An 18,535-nucleotide genomic window follows, 5' to 3' on the forward strand; every position below is an offset into this window, starting at 1 on the left:
ATTCCAAAAACAATGCGAGATTGTATGGGTAGTTGTGAATTAATGTCTTAAATTGCATTTTAARACCCAAAATATGTTTTATTCAATTTAATCTTGTTTATGTAACAAGTCYATTCTGCATTAATAAAGTGAAATGTTGGCATGTTAGTTTTCTCTTTTCCAAAAGTAGATCTCAGAWGTTTTTTGTTGGTAATGTTTTGTTTTGTAACTGTTTTGTTTTGTGAGGGTAACAGGATGACTCAGAAAAGAGTGACTCATCCTTATAATATGTAAAACCACAAATGAGCTAGWTTTCAAAACYGATGCATAGTTTWACTTTCCTTTAATTAGCACAGTCTAGAGTACTCAACTCTCCAAAGAGGCTATTTGGAGAGTTGAGTAAGGCTATTGTTTAACAATAATCTGCTTTAGTAAGGTTTCAGTAACTTACTGACAGCTGGATGCCACCAAGTTACCAGATAAGTGTTTAAGGCAATTCTACAGTAATGTCAGGTAAAAAAAAAATTTTTAAAAAGCAAAATCAAAATTATTAATTTACAGTGGTAATGGGGAATTTGTATTACATCAGTATCCCTTCTGTAATTCATTTAAAGTGTTGCTGTATTTTTGAAAAAAATTAAGCCTAACATTTTAATAGAAAATAAATTAAATTAAGTGTTTTTTTCTTTGTTAAATGTATGTTATACATTATTGCATTTTGATTAGAAGATATTTTCTTCTTTAATATCAATTATTAATACTAAATTTAACATGCATTCAAAAAGAAAGATGATTTCTCTTTTTCAAAAATAATTGGAAAACACTGTTTCCTGTCATTTTGCCACACGTACARTTTGCCACTCACAATATGGCAATTGTGAGGCGTCACGTGTTTCATGTCAGTAGTTTTATTTTGAAATTCTCAACCCGGAAACTAATCTGCTTTCCTCTTCCTTTTTCCTGTGGTGCGTACTTGGAAGAGATTCCACAATGGCTCAGAAGGTCCAGAAACTCGTTGCTAAAGTYCCCACAGTTCTCGGTGGTAAGTGAACCATTATTATGTCTTACAACACTTATAAAATGGTTTAGTTAATTTAAAGCCAAGCAGCGTTATTAGAGTTCGTCATACATGCTCAGGTTCTCTGTGACCTCTACGTATCGTCACATCAGGTGCAAAAACAGAAAACGCTGCTGCAGGTTTTCCTCTCTGTTTTGTGTTTAGCTTTTAAAGTCGGGGCAACCCTGCAGCTTCTTACTTCTCCGAATAAGGTGGTTTGTGTTTTATTGCAGCCGCTGTCACATACTCCAAACCCCGGCTAGCGACCTTCTGGTACTACGCCAGGGTGGAGCTGGTCCCTCCGTCCCCTGCTGAGATCCCCACAGCCATCGAGGCCGCCAAAGGTCTGGTCAGGAGCTACCAGACAGGACGTTTCGGACAAACCACAGTCAAAGTGAGCAGTGCTGTCCTGAAGTTTTTCATTCACTTAAATTACGACTGATTGAACTCCATAGTTTGTCCTTTATGGGAGCTGAAAATATATTTACTTAATCTTTACCTGAAAACAACGAGATTGTGAAAAGCTATCTTAATAAAATTGTATATGGTTGACCACAAAAAAACGTGTTGAAAAATTGCAGTAAATGATTAACAAGTATGASTGACAGTTTGGTGGAAAAAAAGACAGTCTGGATTATAAAAATAATTAAAATTTTAAAATTATGAAAACCTTGACATTCCAAAAAAGACATTCTGGAAAAAAAATCTATCTTTTTAAGAAATAGATTATGTAGAGGGGAAATAAATCATAATACTTTTGTTTTTTGTTTGAATCAGACTAGAAGCACTTTTCTTACCTGTAAATGTTTTCCTTTGTTTTCAGGAAGCTTTCAGGAATGGACTTGTGGCTACTGAGGTGTTGATGTGGTTCTTCATCGGAGAGTGCATCGGCAAAGGAGGCCTGATTGGATACAATGTCTAAATAATGAATTTCCTCTTTTCACAAGGGCTGGGCAATAAATCAAGAAGAAAATATATCACGATATACAGCATGATCAAGAACAATAGGAATTRCATCCAGTAGAGTTTATTAATTTCATATTATTTCAGATATTTAAAACAAACTAATCAATAATTATCGACTGATATTAAACGCCTGTATCGTGATATGTTTGTCAGCCATATTGCCCAGCCCTACTTCTGAGTATCACATTCTGAATGAATTCCAACTACTTATTAAATAAAATTATTGAGAATCAGTCTTGACTTCCCTTATATGTTTTATTTACAAACAATTTCTGAAAATATTAGGGCTACAAAATGCTTCATTAATACCTCATGAAGATCTTAAGGTATTAGTAATGACTAATGTATTTCAGATGTTCGAGTCAAAGTGCATGCTAACTAAAATGTGTTTTTGGTACATTTTACTGCTATGTAATGATGGACATCTCCTCTCGCTCTCGACTCTCAGACATTGCTTTTACAACATTTCCCAAGTATCCGTAGAAGGCATGTCGCACATCTTCGGGCTCTTCCTCCAGGTCAGAATGAATAAGTGGCAACCTGCTCAGATTTGGTGCTGTSWMAAAAAAAWAAAAAAATCAATTAGTCCTGTAACATGAACACTGATTTAAGAGGATTACACAAAGATTACCTAAAGGCAGTCGGCCATGTTCTATTTCACACCCAGGCTTGTGGTGAGCTATGAGTAAACACTGGCTTTCCTGCAAACTTTGGGTGGAGATGAAGATGGAGTGCCACGTCTCGATTTCTTTGAGGTGACTTGGGATATCAGGATTAAAAATGATCACCACACCGCTGCAGTCCTTCATGAGTGCAGGCCAGCAGGATTCAAATCTGCAAAAAAAATGTTAACTTCAATTTATGGAGAACCTTATTTCTCATGGTAAGATTTAAATCATTTTTAACAAGTCAACTAACTTAAAATCCCCTGAACAGTCCCAAAGTTCAACCTCACAGATCTTGTCACCGCTGCCCTCAGGCTGGGATTCAAATTCCAGGATCCTTGAGACAGTAGAGASCAGCTGCATTCAGTTAACTGGAGTCCAATAARCAATACAGTTTTACACTATGCCATGAATTTAAACACTCTGTGAACAGTTTCAGACTCCTCAGTGAGATTCATATCACATTACTTTAGTATCTGTAATACAGTTATTGATTAAGTGCAATGGCTCTACTTTTAACACGACATGTGTACCTGACTCCTTGCGTTGGTCTGTATTCCCCACCCACGTTTTCTGTTGTGTCCGAAAGGAAGTTAGCAACAACGGTCTTACCACTCTAAAAAAAGAAGCACATATGTGGCATTACATAAATTGGCATTTCTTTTTAACATTTTGCAACAATAACACATTCACTACACAGTCTTATTTTGTTTAGTGTCAGCATCCAGCCAGAAATGCACTGATAAAGTTTTTCCTCACCTGTTTTATTTGTGTGACCTGCAAATTTCAATTTTCTAAGGGCAATAAATATTACAAAATGTTTTCCTCAGCTATTTGTTTTAAAAGTGTCAAAAATAAGCACAGTTGTGAATTTTTCTAATTATCAGGTTAGGGATTCCTACCTATCCTATTCTAGTGTCCTATTTTTTTTAGCAAAACAAATATATCTAAGCTTTATCTGACTTTTATTAAACTTGAAATCAGTGTTAATAGTCAAAAATAAGTTATTAGTTTTGATGTATTGAATGAACAGTGAAAAATACAGATATTCTACTGTTTTATCTTCTGAACTGTGTAAAAGCTAAACAAGTAAAAACTGACCAACTTGGATCTCTGGCTAAATAGCAGCTGCATCACTAAATCAAGTTCACTTTATAAATAAAGTTAAAGTCGGGGCATTTGTACCAATAAACCTTAGTTCAAAAATTGTAGAAATTACACAAACAACCACCAAATTTAAGATAGCATGCATGTTTGACACCGTATATTATGAATATTATGGATGGGTTTTGCATGTTTTTTGCTTGAGAATGTGAGAACTTTACCACAAAGCCACAAACATATTACCAATAATGTTGTGTTTATATGCTGGTACTGAAATAATTTAAGTAAATTGTGTTGCATGTTAATTTTGGACATATAATATTTTAAGTTCTTCTAATCTATTATGTTATTCTTAATATTCTTGAGACACAAACAAAGCATGTACCAAAAGGTAATAAGGTTTAATTACTTTAATTTTTTTTTTTTTTTACTTTTTGTGATATAATGCAAAGATTACTATCAGCTATCCATTCCACAAATCTAACCAGGTTGTCAGGGAAACATGACTGTGGTTACACCATGGTGCGGGGATGTATGTTTTTTCAGCAGCCATAGGGAAGCTTCTTTGAGAAGAGATGGAGCCCCGTGCAAAGTAATCCTGAACCAAAGCTTGAATATATCTATGATGTTAGGAAGGGGGCGAAGTTCAAATCTGAATGCTCTTGCAACAGCGTGTTTCTACTATGGAAATGTGAAAATAATTCAGGAAGAACTTTAAACTACACATAAATATTGTAATCAAGTAAGTACTATTGTTTTGTATGTTGGGAGGTAGAAATGTAGGTGTTGCCAACATTATTGAATGCTACCTGGATTATGAGGAATAAGCACGCTTTAGATTTATTACACAATGAAGGATTTTACAGTTGTAAATGTTAATAATCAAGATGAATGTGTACTTGTCAACACTTTACAGCTACAGACTGTAATAAGATCWTCAATCTTACCTCAGTAGGACCTACGAAGAGAATTTTTGTTTTAAACATTTTCACCAGCCGATCATTAGCCTGTCCAGCTAACTTRMTATGATTAAGCCTTGGCAACACGGAGCTATCGTACTYGGATGAAAAAAATAAAATAAAATGAAAAAGTAGAAGTATTTTCAGTATAAAACAAGTAACATTAGCTTAGCTGTGTAGATGTTGTCGGAGCTGGGCAGTCCCAGTAAACTTCCTTTTCGTTGCTATGGTTTCAGTCGTTTCTTTTTTCTTCTTTTCATTATTGGCTATTTGGAACCCTACTTAAATTTAACCCCGCCCCTTTTCCCATCTAAAGAAGCCAATGAGCTTTCAGTGAATGTATTTGCGTCATTACGTTACCTGAAAGCTAACCAATCAAGTGTAGATATTGCGACGAATGCATAGTTCCCATTGTACTAGCGTCAATAACAACAGAGACAACCCGAAAATGTGAGTAATATTTGTCYTTTCAAAGCATATATTTGTAAGGGACTATGTTTAGGCTCAGTAAGAGCAACAAGTCTGGTGGTGGCCTTGCTGGTTTCATTGAACAAGCAAATGTTCAGTGAGTGGATCGAAACGCTTAGCAGCTACTCAACCTCATCTGTTGCTATGTGTTGACCTTCGAAGCCCCTTTGCTGGCTCAAGTCATAAGGTAAAGGTAATAAAAYATATTTGAACTATAAAATAAATTGCACAATAGTTCTATCTTTTCTCTGAGCGCTGACTGTTACTCTCTTATTTTAGTTTTCAACGTAAGGTATGTCTCCAGAGGGTAAACCCCAAAGTTCCCCACTTGGTTTCAGTCCCATCAGGGAGGATCTCCCTCTGAGTCGTCGTGACCTAGASAACAGTGATGAACCAGAAGAAGGGAACAGGGCGTGCACTAGTGTCCAGGCAAGAGCTGAGTCTGGGTGAGGATGTGGAACACGTATTTGTTTGTAAAACGCAGCATAAGCTGGGCAGTATGCAGTATGCTCTAAGATACCTGAAGGTTTTTCCTTTCTCAACCCTGTTTTTAGCCCCGAGAACTTCAGTAGTGGGAAGAGCCCTTTTCTGAAAGTCCTAATAGATGCAGAAGCTGCTTCCAGCGCTGCAGCAATCCAGCTTGTGGCTTTCAAAGACGCAGTGGACAACGAATTTGCTGTATGCTTCTTTTGTGCAATTTCGTATCCCACAGGTTTTGTTTAAAACATTAGCAATTTCTTTAGAATGTGACAGTTTCAGAACTGTAATACCTTTTTTATTATTATTATTTTAGAGCTCTGGGAAGTCTACCAAAGACAAAAGCCAAATCACCCGCCAGAAAGGACTTTTGCTGGAGAAGTTGGAAGAATTCAGGCGTCTGAATAAATCAGTGCGACAGAAGCTAAAACAACTTCAAGATGCAGAGGTAGATTTMGATTTTTAGTATGTTSATTACATTTGTAAATGTAGACCAGCAAATAGAAGATGTAAACATGTTTTATTAATAAGTTTGACATAATTTGCTCAAAGGTATATCGAATTGATGCTGACAGAAAGATGGAAACCTTACTGAAATGGATCAGAAACGCTGAAAGTGAAAATGAGGTGACTGTTTTGTTAAATCATATTTGGTCAAATACATTTTGTAAATAAGATCTTATGGGGGCAAATGACAAAATTGTCCTTATTTTGATCCAAAAGAATTTAAAAAAAGACCTCGATGACACGGAGAAGAGGATTGATAAACTGATGGATTTGCGGAGAGAAGAGCAGGTAAGAACTACCAATACTCAAAAATATATATTTTTTCCCATGTAGCCATGGGCCAGTTACTGCTATAGAGTTATTATAAGTTTTTAAAATGTCCTGCTTCTTAAAATTTTTTAATAATGTCTGTGTAAGCGTTTGAAGATTAAAACGGCAATAAACTATTGTTGTAGTTGATGATATCAGTAATAAGCAATATGAAAACAAATTTAGCTTTCTTGTTTTAAATAAAAGCAACTAGGCCTTGTAACTTTTTGTAACATTTTTAAAAAATATATGTATTTATATCTCTTAAATATTTGTTGTTGTTGTTTATCTTATCAGGAGAACATTAAAAGCTTAGTTCACACCACCAAGTCCATTGAAACAACTCGTGCTCACCTGCAGGGGCAGCTGCGCAACAAGGAAGCAGAGAACAATCGCCTGACTGTGCATTTTCGGGTAAAAACCCTCCACCTTATTAACCTGAAACTGTGGAAGAAAAGTTTTAAACTATATATGATATTAAGATTTTTTTTTTTTTTTTGCTGTGTGTTACAGAGCCTGGAGAGAACTGTAGCAGAGCAGAGGTCAGAGATTGATCAGCTGAAGACATCCTTCGCCTCCCTGACCAAAAAGGCTGTTAAGGACAAAGAATCTCTGAGGAAAGCTGCACAAGCACAGAAACTGAGAGCAGAGAGATTCGAAGCTGCCATAGAAAAGTGCAATGCACAGCTAAAGGAAAAGGTATGAAAACAAAACAAACGCAAGTGCTGGTTGTCCAAACTCGAATGCACCATCAGAACTCAAGGATGTTGCCTTCACTGTCAGGATTCCCTGCTGGCTAAAGCCCGTTCAGAAAGAGACTCCAGGAGACGGCGAAAGGAGCAGGTGACGGATGAGAAACAAAATCTTGTTGCTCAAATAGACCTTATGAAAAGGTTTGTGCTCCATTCAGACAGGCTCGTAGACTCCCGCATGCACATGAGACAGCTGCACATTTATACTGATAAACCGTGTGATATTTCTCCTCCCAACAAAGTGAATTGGCAGAGTTGACACTGAGGCTTCAGAAAGAGAGGGACGAGCTAACTGCAGCTAATGAAAGAATGGCGCAAAGCCTCGACAAACTCATTGCTGACAACAGGGACCTCACCATCACTAATGCAATACTCAAGGTATGAAGTGACACACAGCTTTGGTAGGGAATCCAACTTTTCGATAGTGAAGATTCTAGAGGAAAGGTATTTATGGTTTTTTAAATGATTTCATGTTAAACTCGGTAGATTAGAATATAATCAAAAAGTGCAGTAGAAAAAGCCATTGCTTGAAAAACCACCACACATGAACATACCCAGGACGTGGGCTGCAACTGAGATTCCTTGTGTTGATAAAAGAGGATGTAACTGCATTGAAGTCCTTTTCTGTTTAGCCTTATTTAAGCTGCTTCGAATGTTGTTTGCAGTTCATGAGACTTAGCACAAGGAGTATAACTGTTGCAGCTCATTTCCTGGATGAGGATCATCTTGCATATGGAACTTTTTGTGGTTCACGCCTTCTGAATCTCCTTAAATTGTTAAATGGGCTTCGCTTAACAATCTGGTCAAGGCTATAATTATCCTTGTTGCCTGTGGAAATTGTTCTACCACAGGTTTTCCTTACACTCAACCATCCATTGCTATACTTGGGAACAACTACTACTACTATCCCTTGCAGAGGTTATGAATGATTCCTTGCTGCACAAGTGTGCAGTCGTTTATATTTCCCATGGTTGTATACACCATAATGTGGTCATATCTTCATATTTCTTATGCACATCTTTCTCCTATTGTTATGTCATGTTCAGTTTTTTTGAGATGCAAATTTAATAGAAACAATTGAACTACATCACTCTGTGTAATTGACCAATATAATTTTCTCTTCTTGTCTTGAATTACTGATAAAAAGTGCTCTAATTTCTCAAAATGCACCATTTTTTCTCGTAGGCTCCATTTTTCTGGTATTTTCTTGCTTTTGCTCTAATTCTGCAGCTGAAATGATATTTATTTATGCGTGATTGCAGACGTCCGTGGCTCAGTTGGAGGAGCAGCTCGCTGATTGTGAGTCGGCGCTCGTTGAAGAGAAGACAGTCTCGCTAGAAAAGAAACACGAAGCGGAACAATGCCACTTTCAGGTCTGTGTTCTTTAGGCTTTGAAGGGAGGTTACTTTTGGTTTACATTTAGGATGATGATATTCATTTTTGATCGGCCACTTCACAACGTATAGAATATGCCAGGGGTTTTTGCTTCTTTTTTTTTACTTTTCTTAAAATGAGCACAAGGTTGTTGTTTTTTTTTATTTCGGTGGGGTTTGTTGCTGATTACAAACTATAATTTAAATAATCTGTTTGATCTTGGATTACCCAGTCCAGATTTGATATAAGCATTTACATTTTAACTTCCAAAATGGTAAAATAGCCCTTCGCCACAAAGCAACCAGCTTCAGTCTTGTTTTGTTTGGTCATTTGTGAAAATAAAATTCTAATAAAAACCAACTAACTGAATGTTTTGTATTCAAATATCCATGAAGCAATAAACTGATGGAACAACAGAAAAATGTGGCCACATTATAGGAACACTGTTGAGACTCACTCAACTGTTTTTTTCCTCTGTCTAGATTGCAGAACTCAAAGCTGAGATCGACAGCCTTCAAATAAAATATGCAAATCTGTTGAGGGAAACAAGAACGACACAAGACGTGAAAGAAACAGAAGTTGAGAAGGTATTCCCACCTCCACATTTTAATCCCGTTTAGCAATTAATGACTAACGGTTGATTGAAGCAGAAATTCTCGCATAACTCTTATACTTTTTTCTAATTTAAACAGCTCAAAATATCTCTCTTTTTTGCTGATAAATTGCCTTTCACTATGCTGTTGGATCTCTTCTGCAAAACCCTCAAATAGTTTGTTTTAACAACCTAACACAGTGTAAATCTTCTCAGTCCAAGTAGCACAGATGGGGAGCTTTGCAAACTTAAAAGTGTCTCTATGCTGTGCCTGTTCCCTGCACTGGACCCACCCCGGAGCCCAGGTGAGGCAGGAGCTGCAGGGACGCATAGAGGAGCTGAGAGTTTACCCTGAGTTACTGGGTGAAGCCGAGCAGAGTCTCCTCCAATGCCAGGAGAACCTGCGCAGGTTGGAGAGGCAGTGTTCGGAAAAATCAGAGTCCGTTAAGGAACTGCAGTTTAAGGTGTGCAACGCCAGCTGTTGTCATCAGATGTAACATGTAAAACTCATTTACATATATCTTGCCACTAGGTGGTAGTAGATCCCCCCTGTGTCTCTATTGTGCTTCCTTATCTCGATGGWTTTTCTGATTGCAACCAACAACAAACAAAACCTGTTTGCTGTGTAGAAAATGCGCCCCCGTGTATATTTTGAAGTGTTTGTGCTGTGTGAGTTCTCCATCACTTACATTGTGTCTCCCACATAATGTATTCGCTAAATAATTATTTTCCACTTTTGAACGGTTTCCCTTCATCCAAACAATGCRCCTCTGAATTATACAATTTCTGCTTGCAGATGGAGACTCAAAGTAAACAGCTGAGATCATCTCTGGAGATGAAAGATTCTGTTCATGAGGCCAATTTGAAGGTACAAGAAAAAGTGAATTCTCTCCAGAGGTAAGAAGACACACAGTGGCTGAACCGACCTTTGCTTACATCTGTGACAAGTCCACAGATGTATGTTTCTATTACCTTTGTACATCTAGTGGCAGAAATGTTTGGCTGTTCATCTTTGACAAACAACTTAAGCTCAGTTAGATTGAATGGGGAGTCTGTGTTTGTGCTTTTATTTTGAGTCTTGCCACAGATTAGTTTTTTATTTGATTTGGGCCTTTGCAGCAAACAAATAAGCTTTGGAATTAACCATTAGTGTCAAACTCCAGTCCTCAAGTGCAGTTACTGATTTTAAATGTGCCCCCACTCCAGTGTAGCTAAATTAGTTACATTGTAGCTAAATTATCCCACTAACGAACACATAATTTGATTTAGGTGTGTTGAAGCAGCGTCTAAAGGCTGCAGGACACAAGGACTTGAGTGCTGGAGTTTGACCCCCGTAGTTTGGAGAAGACCTAAGTACCTTTTATCTTCAGAAAAATCGACCAGATGCAGCAGGAGAACCAGGAGCTGGTCCGAAAGCTGGCGGCTCAGGACGAGGCCCTAAGCTACAGCAACCGGGAGCTGGATCAGCGCTCCTCGGAGTGTCAGGCTCTGAATCGGCAGCTGGAAGCTGCTTTGTCGGATGTCAGAGAGCAGGTGAGCCTCAACAGTTGTCCTGTCAAGCTTTGAAAAACAAAGAGATTTTTGCTCAGATTAAAAGAAASAATTAGCTTAAACCAACTTTGGWGAGCTAATCWTTGCTTTGTCCCAGGTGAGTAAAGTAAAAAGCCAGACTTCCTCCAGAGAAGAGGCCCTGCAGACGAAGATCCTGCAGCTTCAGGCTGAGCAGAGCAGAAGGAATAATGAGCTGAAGCTTCTTCGTGAGAGCAAGCAAAATGTGAGCATCGCATTTCTAAAACGTTCTCCTTTTTTATGCCAGCAAATGTCTGATAGTTGAGCTGATGTCCAAATAAACTACTGCTTGTCTGCCATCRATCTTCAGGCGGAGAAACAGTTTGAGGTGCGACTGAAGAACCTGCAGCTCAGTCTGGACCAATCAGAGACCCACAAACGCAGCATTCAGAATTACGTTGATTTCCTCAAAAAATCTTACATGACAATTTTTGATGAAGGGCTACAAACATCAGCTTTTGGWTCATCGTATTTCCTAAAATGATGGTTTGCATTTTGTGTGTGTGCACACTGTAATATTTATATCAAGTGAGAGTCAAGATGAAGAAATTTTATTGAGAGACAATAACTGCTGCATATGGTGATAATGGTGATAACCCCAGATTTATAGAGGTTTTGATAGCTCTTTTAGCTCAGGTCCAAAGAAGAGGCTGTTTCATATTTTGTTAAATGGATTCACTCTGTAAAGGTGCTAAATCCTGGAGCTGCATTTTTCAACATTGTTAAAATGGTGCAGCAGAAAAAATGATYGTYATCTGTGCACTCTGGTGATGTGGTTGATTTTTCTACTCTTTTAAGAGAAAGTTGTTGAAAACAAAAACATCTACGTTAATCTGGAAACTAGAATGATGAATGGTAAATTGTTTTATCCAAAAATTTACTTCTGATTATTAATATTTCTACAATGTAACATTTGAGCAATAATGCCTAACTGTCAATTTTCCTTCTATGCTATTGGCTACAGCAGTATGACTCTTTATTTTAATAATTTAAGTTGTAGAAGACATATCTAAACTCTTTAAGCACATTTTTGTGGCTTTAAGGATGTGGTTTGTGTTTTCTGTGGACTCTGAATGTTAAGTCTTCGTTTCAAAGAGTTGAGAGGTCAGAACCTCAAACATTTCACTGAGGATAATTAAGCCTGGTGGAGGGGATTTAGAAAACTAAGACTCGCTGTTTGTTGATGACAGGAAGCTGCCTGAAAATACAGGGTGTTGCACAGAGAAGGCTTCCACTTCCTGTGTTTAGCATATTGTCCGGGTGTAGTTGATTTGAATTCCTGAAAATCATCATTCCCTTTTTAAGGATGCATCTTCAGATTGAGCAGATGGTTTAAGGTCAAGGGACAGATGGATTTGTTTCTAAGCTCTTTAGTCTAGCCAGTAGCCAGTTGGTTAATGACTTCTGTTTTCTTTGCACACACAATTGGTTCCCAGTCCTGAGCTTGCATCATGTCAAGTATGTAGATCAATTGTCAAATCTGATTAACTTAGGCTTCCCACATGTTGGACATTATTTTATTTTTATTTTGTCTTTGGTGAATGGTATATGGATTGTTTTTTGTTAGTTTTTTTTTTTTTTACTGGAAACATGTTCCTTAATTTACCTCTTGTCTTGTTGGAGATCTCTGGCCTGCATGATCTCAGGTGTCCCAGGTGAGTAAGGTAAAAAGCCAGACTTCCTCCAGAGAAGAGGCCCTGCAGACGAAGATCCTGCAGGGCCACAGAGAGTGTTATCTCTCTGTGGTCTCAGCTTTATACACAAAAAACACATTTTATTTCTCAGCAACACTGAAATTTGGTAAACGATCTAAAAAAAAACATATTGATCTTCTAGATGAAGTTGTACTTTTTTAAAAGACAGTGACATTTCTTCTAAGTGCAGCTTATAAACATGAAAACACAAGAGACTTATATTTGCACTAGAGATTTGCCTACTTTAAACACTCATAATGCATTATCATAAAGTTATCGGATTGAACCGGTTCTGGTGTTTTAGTCTCTTTTTTAGGTTGCAGTTTTGCAAACAGACATGTGCTGTTTATTATTTTTGCATGCTCGTATGTTACTTTTTTTGTATGCAACAGTTAAGTCGTAGGTGAATGTACCAAAACATCAGCGGTGGTTAGGATATTTTTTTAATCTTCATAAATCTGCTCTTCCARTGACTCAAAGACAAAAAAGTCTGTTTTTGCAGTGATTTGTGAGAGGAAGTGGTGCATATTTTCCTTTTCCTTCTCAGCTGGTATGAGATTAGTGAGGCTGTAAATTAATTTAGTTGTGAAGATGTTGTTGCTGGTTTGCAAACACAATTACTGAATAACTGAAAACGTTGGGATATTTCCCAAACTCATCTTGTAATGGTGGTGGATTACTGTGACTAGTTTTTCTGGATTTAAATAAAAACAATACTTTTTTTTTTTTTTGTATCCTTTACCGTCACTGTTATCCGTCATAATCTCTAAAACCTCAAACTATTGTTTACTAGATCTCTGTGTTCTTGCAATGACCTTTTAAAATAAGAAGGTCCCATTAAGAGTCAGAGGAAAACTGCACTTGTGGTTTTGTGTTCGATGCATTTGGTTTCTTGTATTTTGAGAAATGGCATCGTTCCGTTCTCTTGCCTTGTAAACTGGTGTGATTGTCAGTTTTAGAATAATGTCACATTAAATAAATGAAAAGAAGCCTTTGGTATTGTGTTGGTATCTTACTAATTTACTTGCTGGACTGGCCAATGTGTCATGTTTTGGTTTGTCAATGACAGAAACTTAAGCATTAAATTGATGTTTGAAGAATTATAAGTGACGAGTTCAGAGAAAAAGACCCAAACTTTCACAACATGAAAGGTTTCACAAAGAAGCAAAGCACAATTCTCCAATGCCASAAAGCTAATTCCAGAATAATAGTTTTTATTCGAATTGCTCTCAGATTCACAGTTGGAGTTTCTGAATCGTATTAAAACGTCCATAGAGGGTGAGCAACTTTTTACTGCTCTTGGCGAAGTCCAAATCACACAGGCCAAATCCAGTCATCACTACTTTCTTCCTAAAAGTCTGTCCAGACTTGCATTTGAAACGGACAGATGGCGTCCGGGTCCTGTGAGGCCGACAGAATCGGTTGTCTGACCAGGACCTGCAGTGTTTCGGCTGGAATGTCTTCAGATTATGACAACCACCATAGGACATCCGAATTGGAAGGACAGCCTTCCCCTTACATTTCCCAGCTCCCTGTGGAACAAAATTTAAAAAACTAGACTTTAGATGTTGAACAAAGTTGTGGAAAACCTTCTCTAAATTCWTTTGCAGAAATAAATCTGAATTTTATGTACAACCGACATTGCAGGACATTGCAGGAGTACCTTTTGGGGGATTTCCTTGCAGGGTTGGATCTCACAGATCTGAGTTTCAGTCACCAGTTTGCACTCGATATTGTTGTTGGTCATCCTGGAGGAAACTCCACGACCACAGGATTTGGAGCAGGGTGACCAGGCTGTGGTTTGAGGCTGACACTGGACTCCTGTTTCAAGCCTCTTTGGATGTCTCCTAAAAGCTAAAATTAACCTTTTAAGTTAAACGGGTCCCATTCTGTTTTAACAGTGTCAAAAACAGAACAATACTCACCTGTTAATTCTCCTCTCCAAACATGTGGAGGATCGTTCTTGTTAGAAAAGTCACCATCAGATGGGTCTTCTTTGTACTTTCGTCTGYGATTCCTTGACCCAGACCTTCCTGTGTTTGCATCATCGAGGCAGATGAGTTGTTCACAGCACTGTCCTTTCACTTTAACCCTYCTCGGTTTTTCACAGCCCACTCGGTACGTTGAAAGGTCACGAGTGCAAAGCGAGACGCACCCGACGGATCCATCCATGCAGGTGCACTGATATTTGCAGTTTGGCTGGAAGGTTTCCCCATTCTGGAACATCCTGCCGTTGAACTCGCAGCTTCTCCCATCTGATTTAGCTATTGAGAAGAAATGGGAAAGGTTAGGTGCTGGGGAGAGGGAATAGACATTTAAATTAGACTAAGAGAGGAGCAGAAGCCAGCGTGCCTCGACAGATGCCAGGTGCTAAATCCGATTTGCCCCCGAAATTGCACTCCAGTCCCTTCACAGTGTCGCACGGTTGAGTTTTGCTGCAGTCGTCGTAGAGCTGCCGTGCACAGACCTTGCAGCAGCCGCAGCTGTCCAGCATTAGACTCACCCCTGCTGCACAAACAGGGACGTCAGGAGGACACTGGCAGGCTTCTGGGCATGAGGCTGACACCTGAGGTGAAAGACTTCATYACTTTCCAAACAAAAAGTCARTTATTAAAAATAACCAATCAAACACCATGTATGAAGAAACGGCTATTACTTCCTCACCAGAGTAAAGCAGAAGGTCACAGCTACAAAGATCTTCCACATCTTCCCAAACCAACTCTCCTGATCAGAATTGGCTAAAGCTGCCAGTGAGCTCTTCCTTTTAGACTCGATCCCCTTTTATCGAGCAGATCTGACGTATGTAAAAGCAGGAGAGGTGTTCCAAAACTATGAGAGGAATGCTTCGCTCCCTGCCCTGCCATGAGCCCGGCARCAGGAGGTTTCACCCTCCCTTTGAAAGAGGGGATCCTGGAAAACCGCTCCCTCTGTTTCAGTTTAATGGAAGTCTGGATGGTATGTCTTTTCTCACAGGACAGAAAAAAATACGTAATTTTACAATACACTTTTCAGTTTATRGCTGGAATAAATTATATTACAGTAATCTCCTTTGACTGATATTTCTGTGTTTTCAGTTGTGCTTTTTTTCCAAGAAACTTTTRTTAGTTTCACATCTTTATTTTATTTTTTTTTTCAGCTTTACGCTACAGGGATTTTGCTTTACTTGACAAAATGTTACAATAAACTGATAAATATGTTCCAATAGTGAATTTGATYATGTTAAAATCAAKGCTCCTGATTATTTTAGACAAATAACTGAAAAATACTTTCTAATACAAACATACATGTAGGTTTATGATGGATGGAATGACTTGCAGAGGTATTCAGACAACTTGAACTTTTCCACATGTTCTCACAAATTCCACTTTATTTGAAATTAAGCCAGATTAGATGGGCGAGGATGTATTGTTGAGTTTACCCTTGTGACTTTCCCAAAGCCTGATGCTGCCATTACTATGTCTCACCATGAGGATAGTCATTTCATTGCAAGGTGTAGTGAGACTTCTAATGGTTATATTATTACAAGGGCTTTCTTTTCATTGCTTTCCTCCATGAACACCAGACTTGTGGACATAGTTTTTTTCGCCCACAAAAATCCCAGGGGAACTCTGCAACTCCTCCAAGGGAACTCTGTTGGAACCAGAGACAGGACAGAACTTGAAGTTATCAGATGAAGTGCATCTGTTAAAATCTGATTTAACCTGATTTTCATTTGTGGTTGTCATTTTTTCGTTGACAGTTTTCCTGTGGCTATTTAAAACTTTAAAAAGTCATACACTAATGTGAATTCACGGTCGTAGCCACATGTTACAAAGTCTTTCACATSTAACTTACTATTTGAGGTCATKAGAATGAGGCTTACCTGCGGGGTTGTCTTGTGGTTGTTGCAGATTACTTGCAGCAAGAAGCTTTCTGATTACCTCAACCAAAGCAGTGTGTGTGTGTGTGTGTGTGTGTGTGTGTGTGTGCGTGTGTGTGTGTGTACGTGTGTGTGTGTGTAGGTGTGTGTGTGTAGGTGTGTGTGCGTGCGTGTGTGTGTAGGTGTGTGTGTGTGTGTGTGTGTGTGTGTGTGTGTGTGTTGTGTGCGCGTGCGTGCGTGTGTGTGTAGGTGCGTACGCATCTTCACATTTCCTGTGCAGCACTCTCGTTTTTGGTTAGACTTTGCTGTAATTATGACTATCTCTTATCTGTTCTTGATCTGCTAAACACTATGAAGTTATCCATACTGCATGCACTTACTGACACACGAAATATTCCACCATTAGTCCACACATGGCCTCAATGTCAGCGCACTACAAGTTCTGACATGAATATCGAAGGGAAGCTACATTCYTTTATGAGCAACTGAATTTTTCTCTTGGCCGAGGAATTGGCTGAATTTTGACTGCTTGAAGAATAGTGCAATGGGTCTTTGCATGCCAGTGTTAAAAGTGAAGGGTGGAATTCCAATTAGTCAGCCTTCAGGTGTGGGCCGGGCGCATTAACATTTGTGTCGGTGTTTGACTTTCAAATTTARCTGTCTGGAGTGACTGAAGCAAAGGAATTATTTATACTTTTAAGGGAGGACACCCAGCCCAATAAAATCAGAAAGGACCCCTGAAGCACTACACTTTTCAGAATGAACATCGCAAGGCCTCTTTGAAGCAGCAACACAAGAAGCATCCTGCCTCATCCACATCAAACAACGGACAATCAAGATGGAAAATGTGTGTTTTCTTTTATTGGAAAGTCTGAGAACAAAAGGCTGAGGAGAGAAGATTGGCTCTGTCTCGTACTTATCTAAGTGAGGTTGCAAAAGGCCTTTTTGAGTCAGTGCCAGCACATAAAGGGCAAACAAGTGAGAGCTTGGTGCAGTTGATCATGGCGGCAATTTGCTCACTGTTGTGGTTTTTGCAAGGGGGAATTCTCCTGCCAAAGATGTGATCTAAAGAATGTGCAGAACCATATTAGCAGAAAGGAACATTGGATACATGATAGGCGGCTGGAGAATCTGAAAAGACCTGAGATGTTCCCTTCCAACAGAGGAGCGTGTGACAATGCCAAGCCTAAGACAATGAGCCAATTAACAAACATATCTGGAAAAGTACAGCTGAGGATATTATGTTTCAGCTGCTTGGAAGATAACTACTTTTCCTAAAAGCAGTCAGCAGCCCCTGACATTGTTAAAACATGAGATGATGATAGCAGGATTTACTGAGCTCAGATTGTAAGACAAAAATTCAAAAAACATMAATTGTGATTTTTACGCATGGAGTCACTCATCATWTTTGCCAAAATCACAAGTCATAGAGGTGTCAATGGTGCTTTAGTTTAGCTATTACTGTGCAACAAATAGAGGAAAATGTGTGCTACTTGTTTTTTATGAGGTTTAAAATCCAAGGTGAAATTTAAAAAAATGCATGATTATCTCAATTAACACATGAAACCCTCTTAAGATGTATCTCGGTTTTACCAGTCACCAAAAACAAAGAAATATTTGTATTTATGCAGTTATGTACGAAAAAATGGATGTTTTCAGTTTGGATGGTATTTTTTTCTGTTGATCACCTACAGATTACTGGTTGGAGCTCATCAAAGAAAAACTGGACAATGCCAGTCATTGACATTGTCTTACTAAAACACTGCAATGGCAAATTCTTGCAAACCAGGTTCACTCAGATAGAACAGCCATTGTCATTTCGAAATACCCACCACTACTCTGCTGTATCCCATGGATATGAATCTTTTAATTTAGAAATAGATCATAAAATAATTTAATTGCTCTAAGAGAGCAAGAAAGAAAAATATGTACTTATTCTATCTGCCACCAGCCAAGAAGCTTTACTGCATTAATGGCTTGTTTTGAAGACTAATGTGCTGTAAWTACACCAATAGTTTTGAATAAGTTTATGAACTCCTGGAGAGAGATAGGACGGCGAAGTACAGCTTCAGGGGGTAAGTTATGTAGTGAAGATGCAAACATAAAGGAAACAAGAATGACCTTTAAGGTCAAGAATGAGGTCATCCCTGACCTTAAAGGTCATTCTTGACATTTTTTTTCTCAGAGTCTCATTAGTTCTAAGC

At 38.4% G+C, this 18,535-nt stretch overlaps 4 protein-coding genes across 7 annotated transcripts; 2 read left to right on the forward strand and 2 right to left on the reverse strand.

The window, feature by feature from the left end:
- Window positions 1–909: 909 nt before the first annotated feature.
- atp5mg (ATP synthase membrane subunit g) lies at window positions 910–2,236 on the forward strand. Its single transcript, XM_008434534.1, has 3 exons — window positions 910–1,021; window positions 1,270–1,430; window positions 1,860–2,236. The coding sequence occupies exons 1-3, from the start codon at window positions 970–972 to the stop codon at window positions 1,956–1,958; spliced, it is 312 nt and encodes a 103-aa protein (XP_008432756.1). The 5' UTR covers window positions 910–969; the 3' UTR covers window positions 1,959–2,236.
- A 2-nt stretch (window positions 2,237–2,238) lies between these two features.
- ift22 (intraflagellar transport 22 homolog (Chlamydomonas)) lies at window positions 2,239–4,945 on the reverse strand. Its single transcript, XM_008434535.2, has 5 exons — window positions 4,719–4,945; window positions 3,201–3,283; window positions 2,921–3,004; window positions 2,634–2,836; window positions 2,239–2,558 (listed from the first exon to the last, which is right to left on the reverse strand). The coding sequence occupies exons 1-5, from the start codon at window positions 4,755–4,757 to the stop codon at window positions 2,410–2,412; spliced, it is 558 nt and encodes a 185-aa protein (XP_008432757.1). The 5' UTR covers window positions 4,758–4,945; the 3' UTR covers window positions 2,239–2,409.
- A 148-nt stretch (window positions 4,946–5,093) lies between these two features.
- On the forward strand, window positions 5,094–13,467 carry LOC103479863 (outer dense fiber protein 2). 4 transcript variants are annotated; one of them, XM_008434547.2, is made up of 17 exons: window positions 5,094–5,391; window positions 5,478–5,644; window positions 5,753–5,876; window positions 5,992–6,123; window positions 6,228–6,302; window positions 6,399–6,470; window positions 6,789–6,905; window positions 7,005–7,190; window positions 7,275–7,384; window positions 7,486–7,621; window positions 8,506–8,616; window positions 9,100–9,204; window positions 9,515–9,673; window positions 10,006–10,106; window positions 10,580–10,742; window positions 10,858–10,983; window positions 11,089–12,527. In XM_008434547.2, exons 2-17 carry the CDS (start codon window positions 5,493–5,495, stop codon window positions 11,260–11,262), a joined length of 2,043 nt encoding a protein of 680 aa, XP_008432769.1. In that variant the 5' UTR covers window positions 5,094–5,391; window positions 5,478–5,492; the 3' UTR covers window positions 11,263–12,527. The 4 variants fall into 4 exon arrangements, with proteins under 4 accessions (XP_008432769.1, XP_008432770.1, XP_017165501.1 ...); XM_008434548.2 differs by having other exon boundaries at window positions 5,094–5,385; XM_017310012.1 differs by lacking the exon at window positions 10,858–10,983 and having other exon boundaries at window positions 5,094–5,385; window positions 12,434–13,467.
- LOC103479897 (protein CYR61-like) lies at window positions 13,190–16,425 on the reverse strand. The gene is made up of 6 exons (XM_017310016.1): window positions 16,335–16,425; window positions 15,137–16,102; window positions 14,825–15,038; window positions 14,398–14,736; window positions 14,136–14,326; window positions 13,190–14,004 (listed from the first exon to the last, which is right to left on the reverse strand). Exons 2-6 carry the CDS (start codon window positions 15,176–15,178, stop codon window positions 13,708–13,710), a joined length of 1,083 nt encoding a protein of 360 aa, XP_017165505.1. The 5' UTR covers window positions 15,179–16,102; window positions 16,335–16,425; the 3' UTR covers window positions 13,190–13,707.
- Window positions 16,426–18,535: the final 2,110 nt, after the last annotated feature.

This window comes from Poecilia reticulata, linkage group LG17, assembly GCF_000633615.1.
Source record: "Poecilia reticulata strain Guanapo linkage group LG17, Guppy_female_1.0+MT, whole genome shotgun sequence".
In the NCBI taxonomy this organism is placed as follows: Eukaryota; Metazoa; Chordata; class Actinopteri; order Cyprinodontiformes; family Poeciliidae; genus Poecilia; species Poecilia reticulata.

Excerpts from the sequence above, each read along its gene's own strand:
- ift22 (XM_008434535.2), bottom strand. The coding sequence starts at position 4,757 with ATGTTTAAAACAAAAATTCTCTTCGTAGGTCCTACTGAG. Across the intron at positions 3,005-3,200 it reads AGACCAACGCAAGGAGTCAG|GATCCTGGAATTTGAATCCC; the intron begins GTACACATGTCG and ends TACTGTCTCAAG. Across the intron at positions 2,837-2,920 it reads GACTGTTCAGGGGATTTTAA|ATTTGAATCCTGCTGGCCTG; the intron begins GTTAGTTGACTT and ends TTTTTTTTGCAG.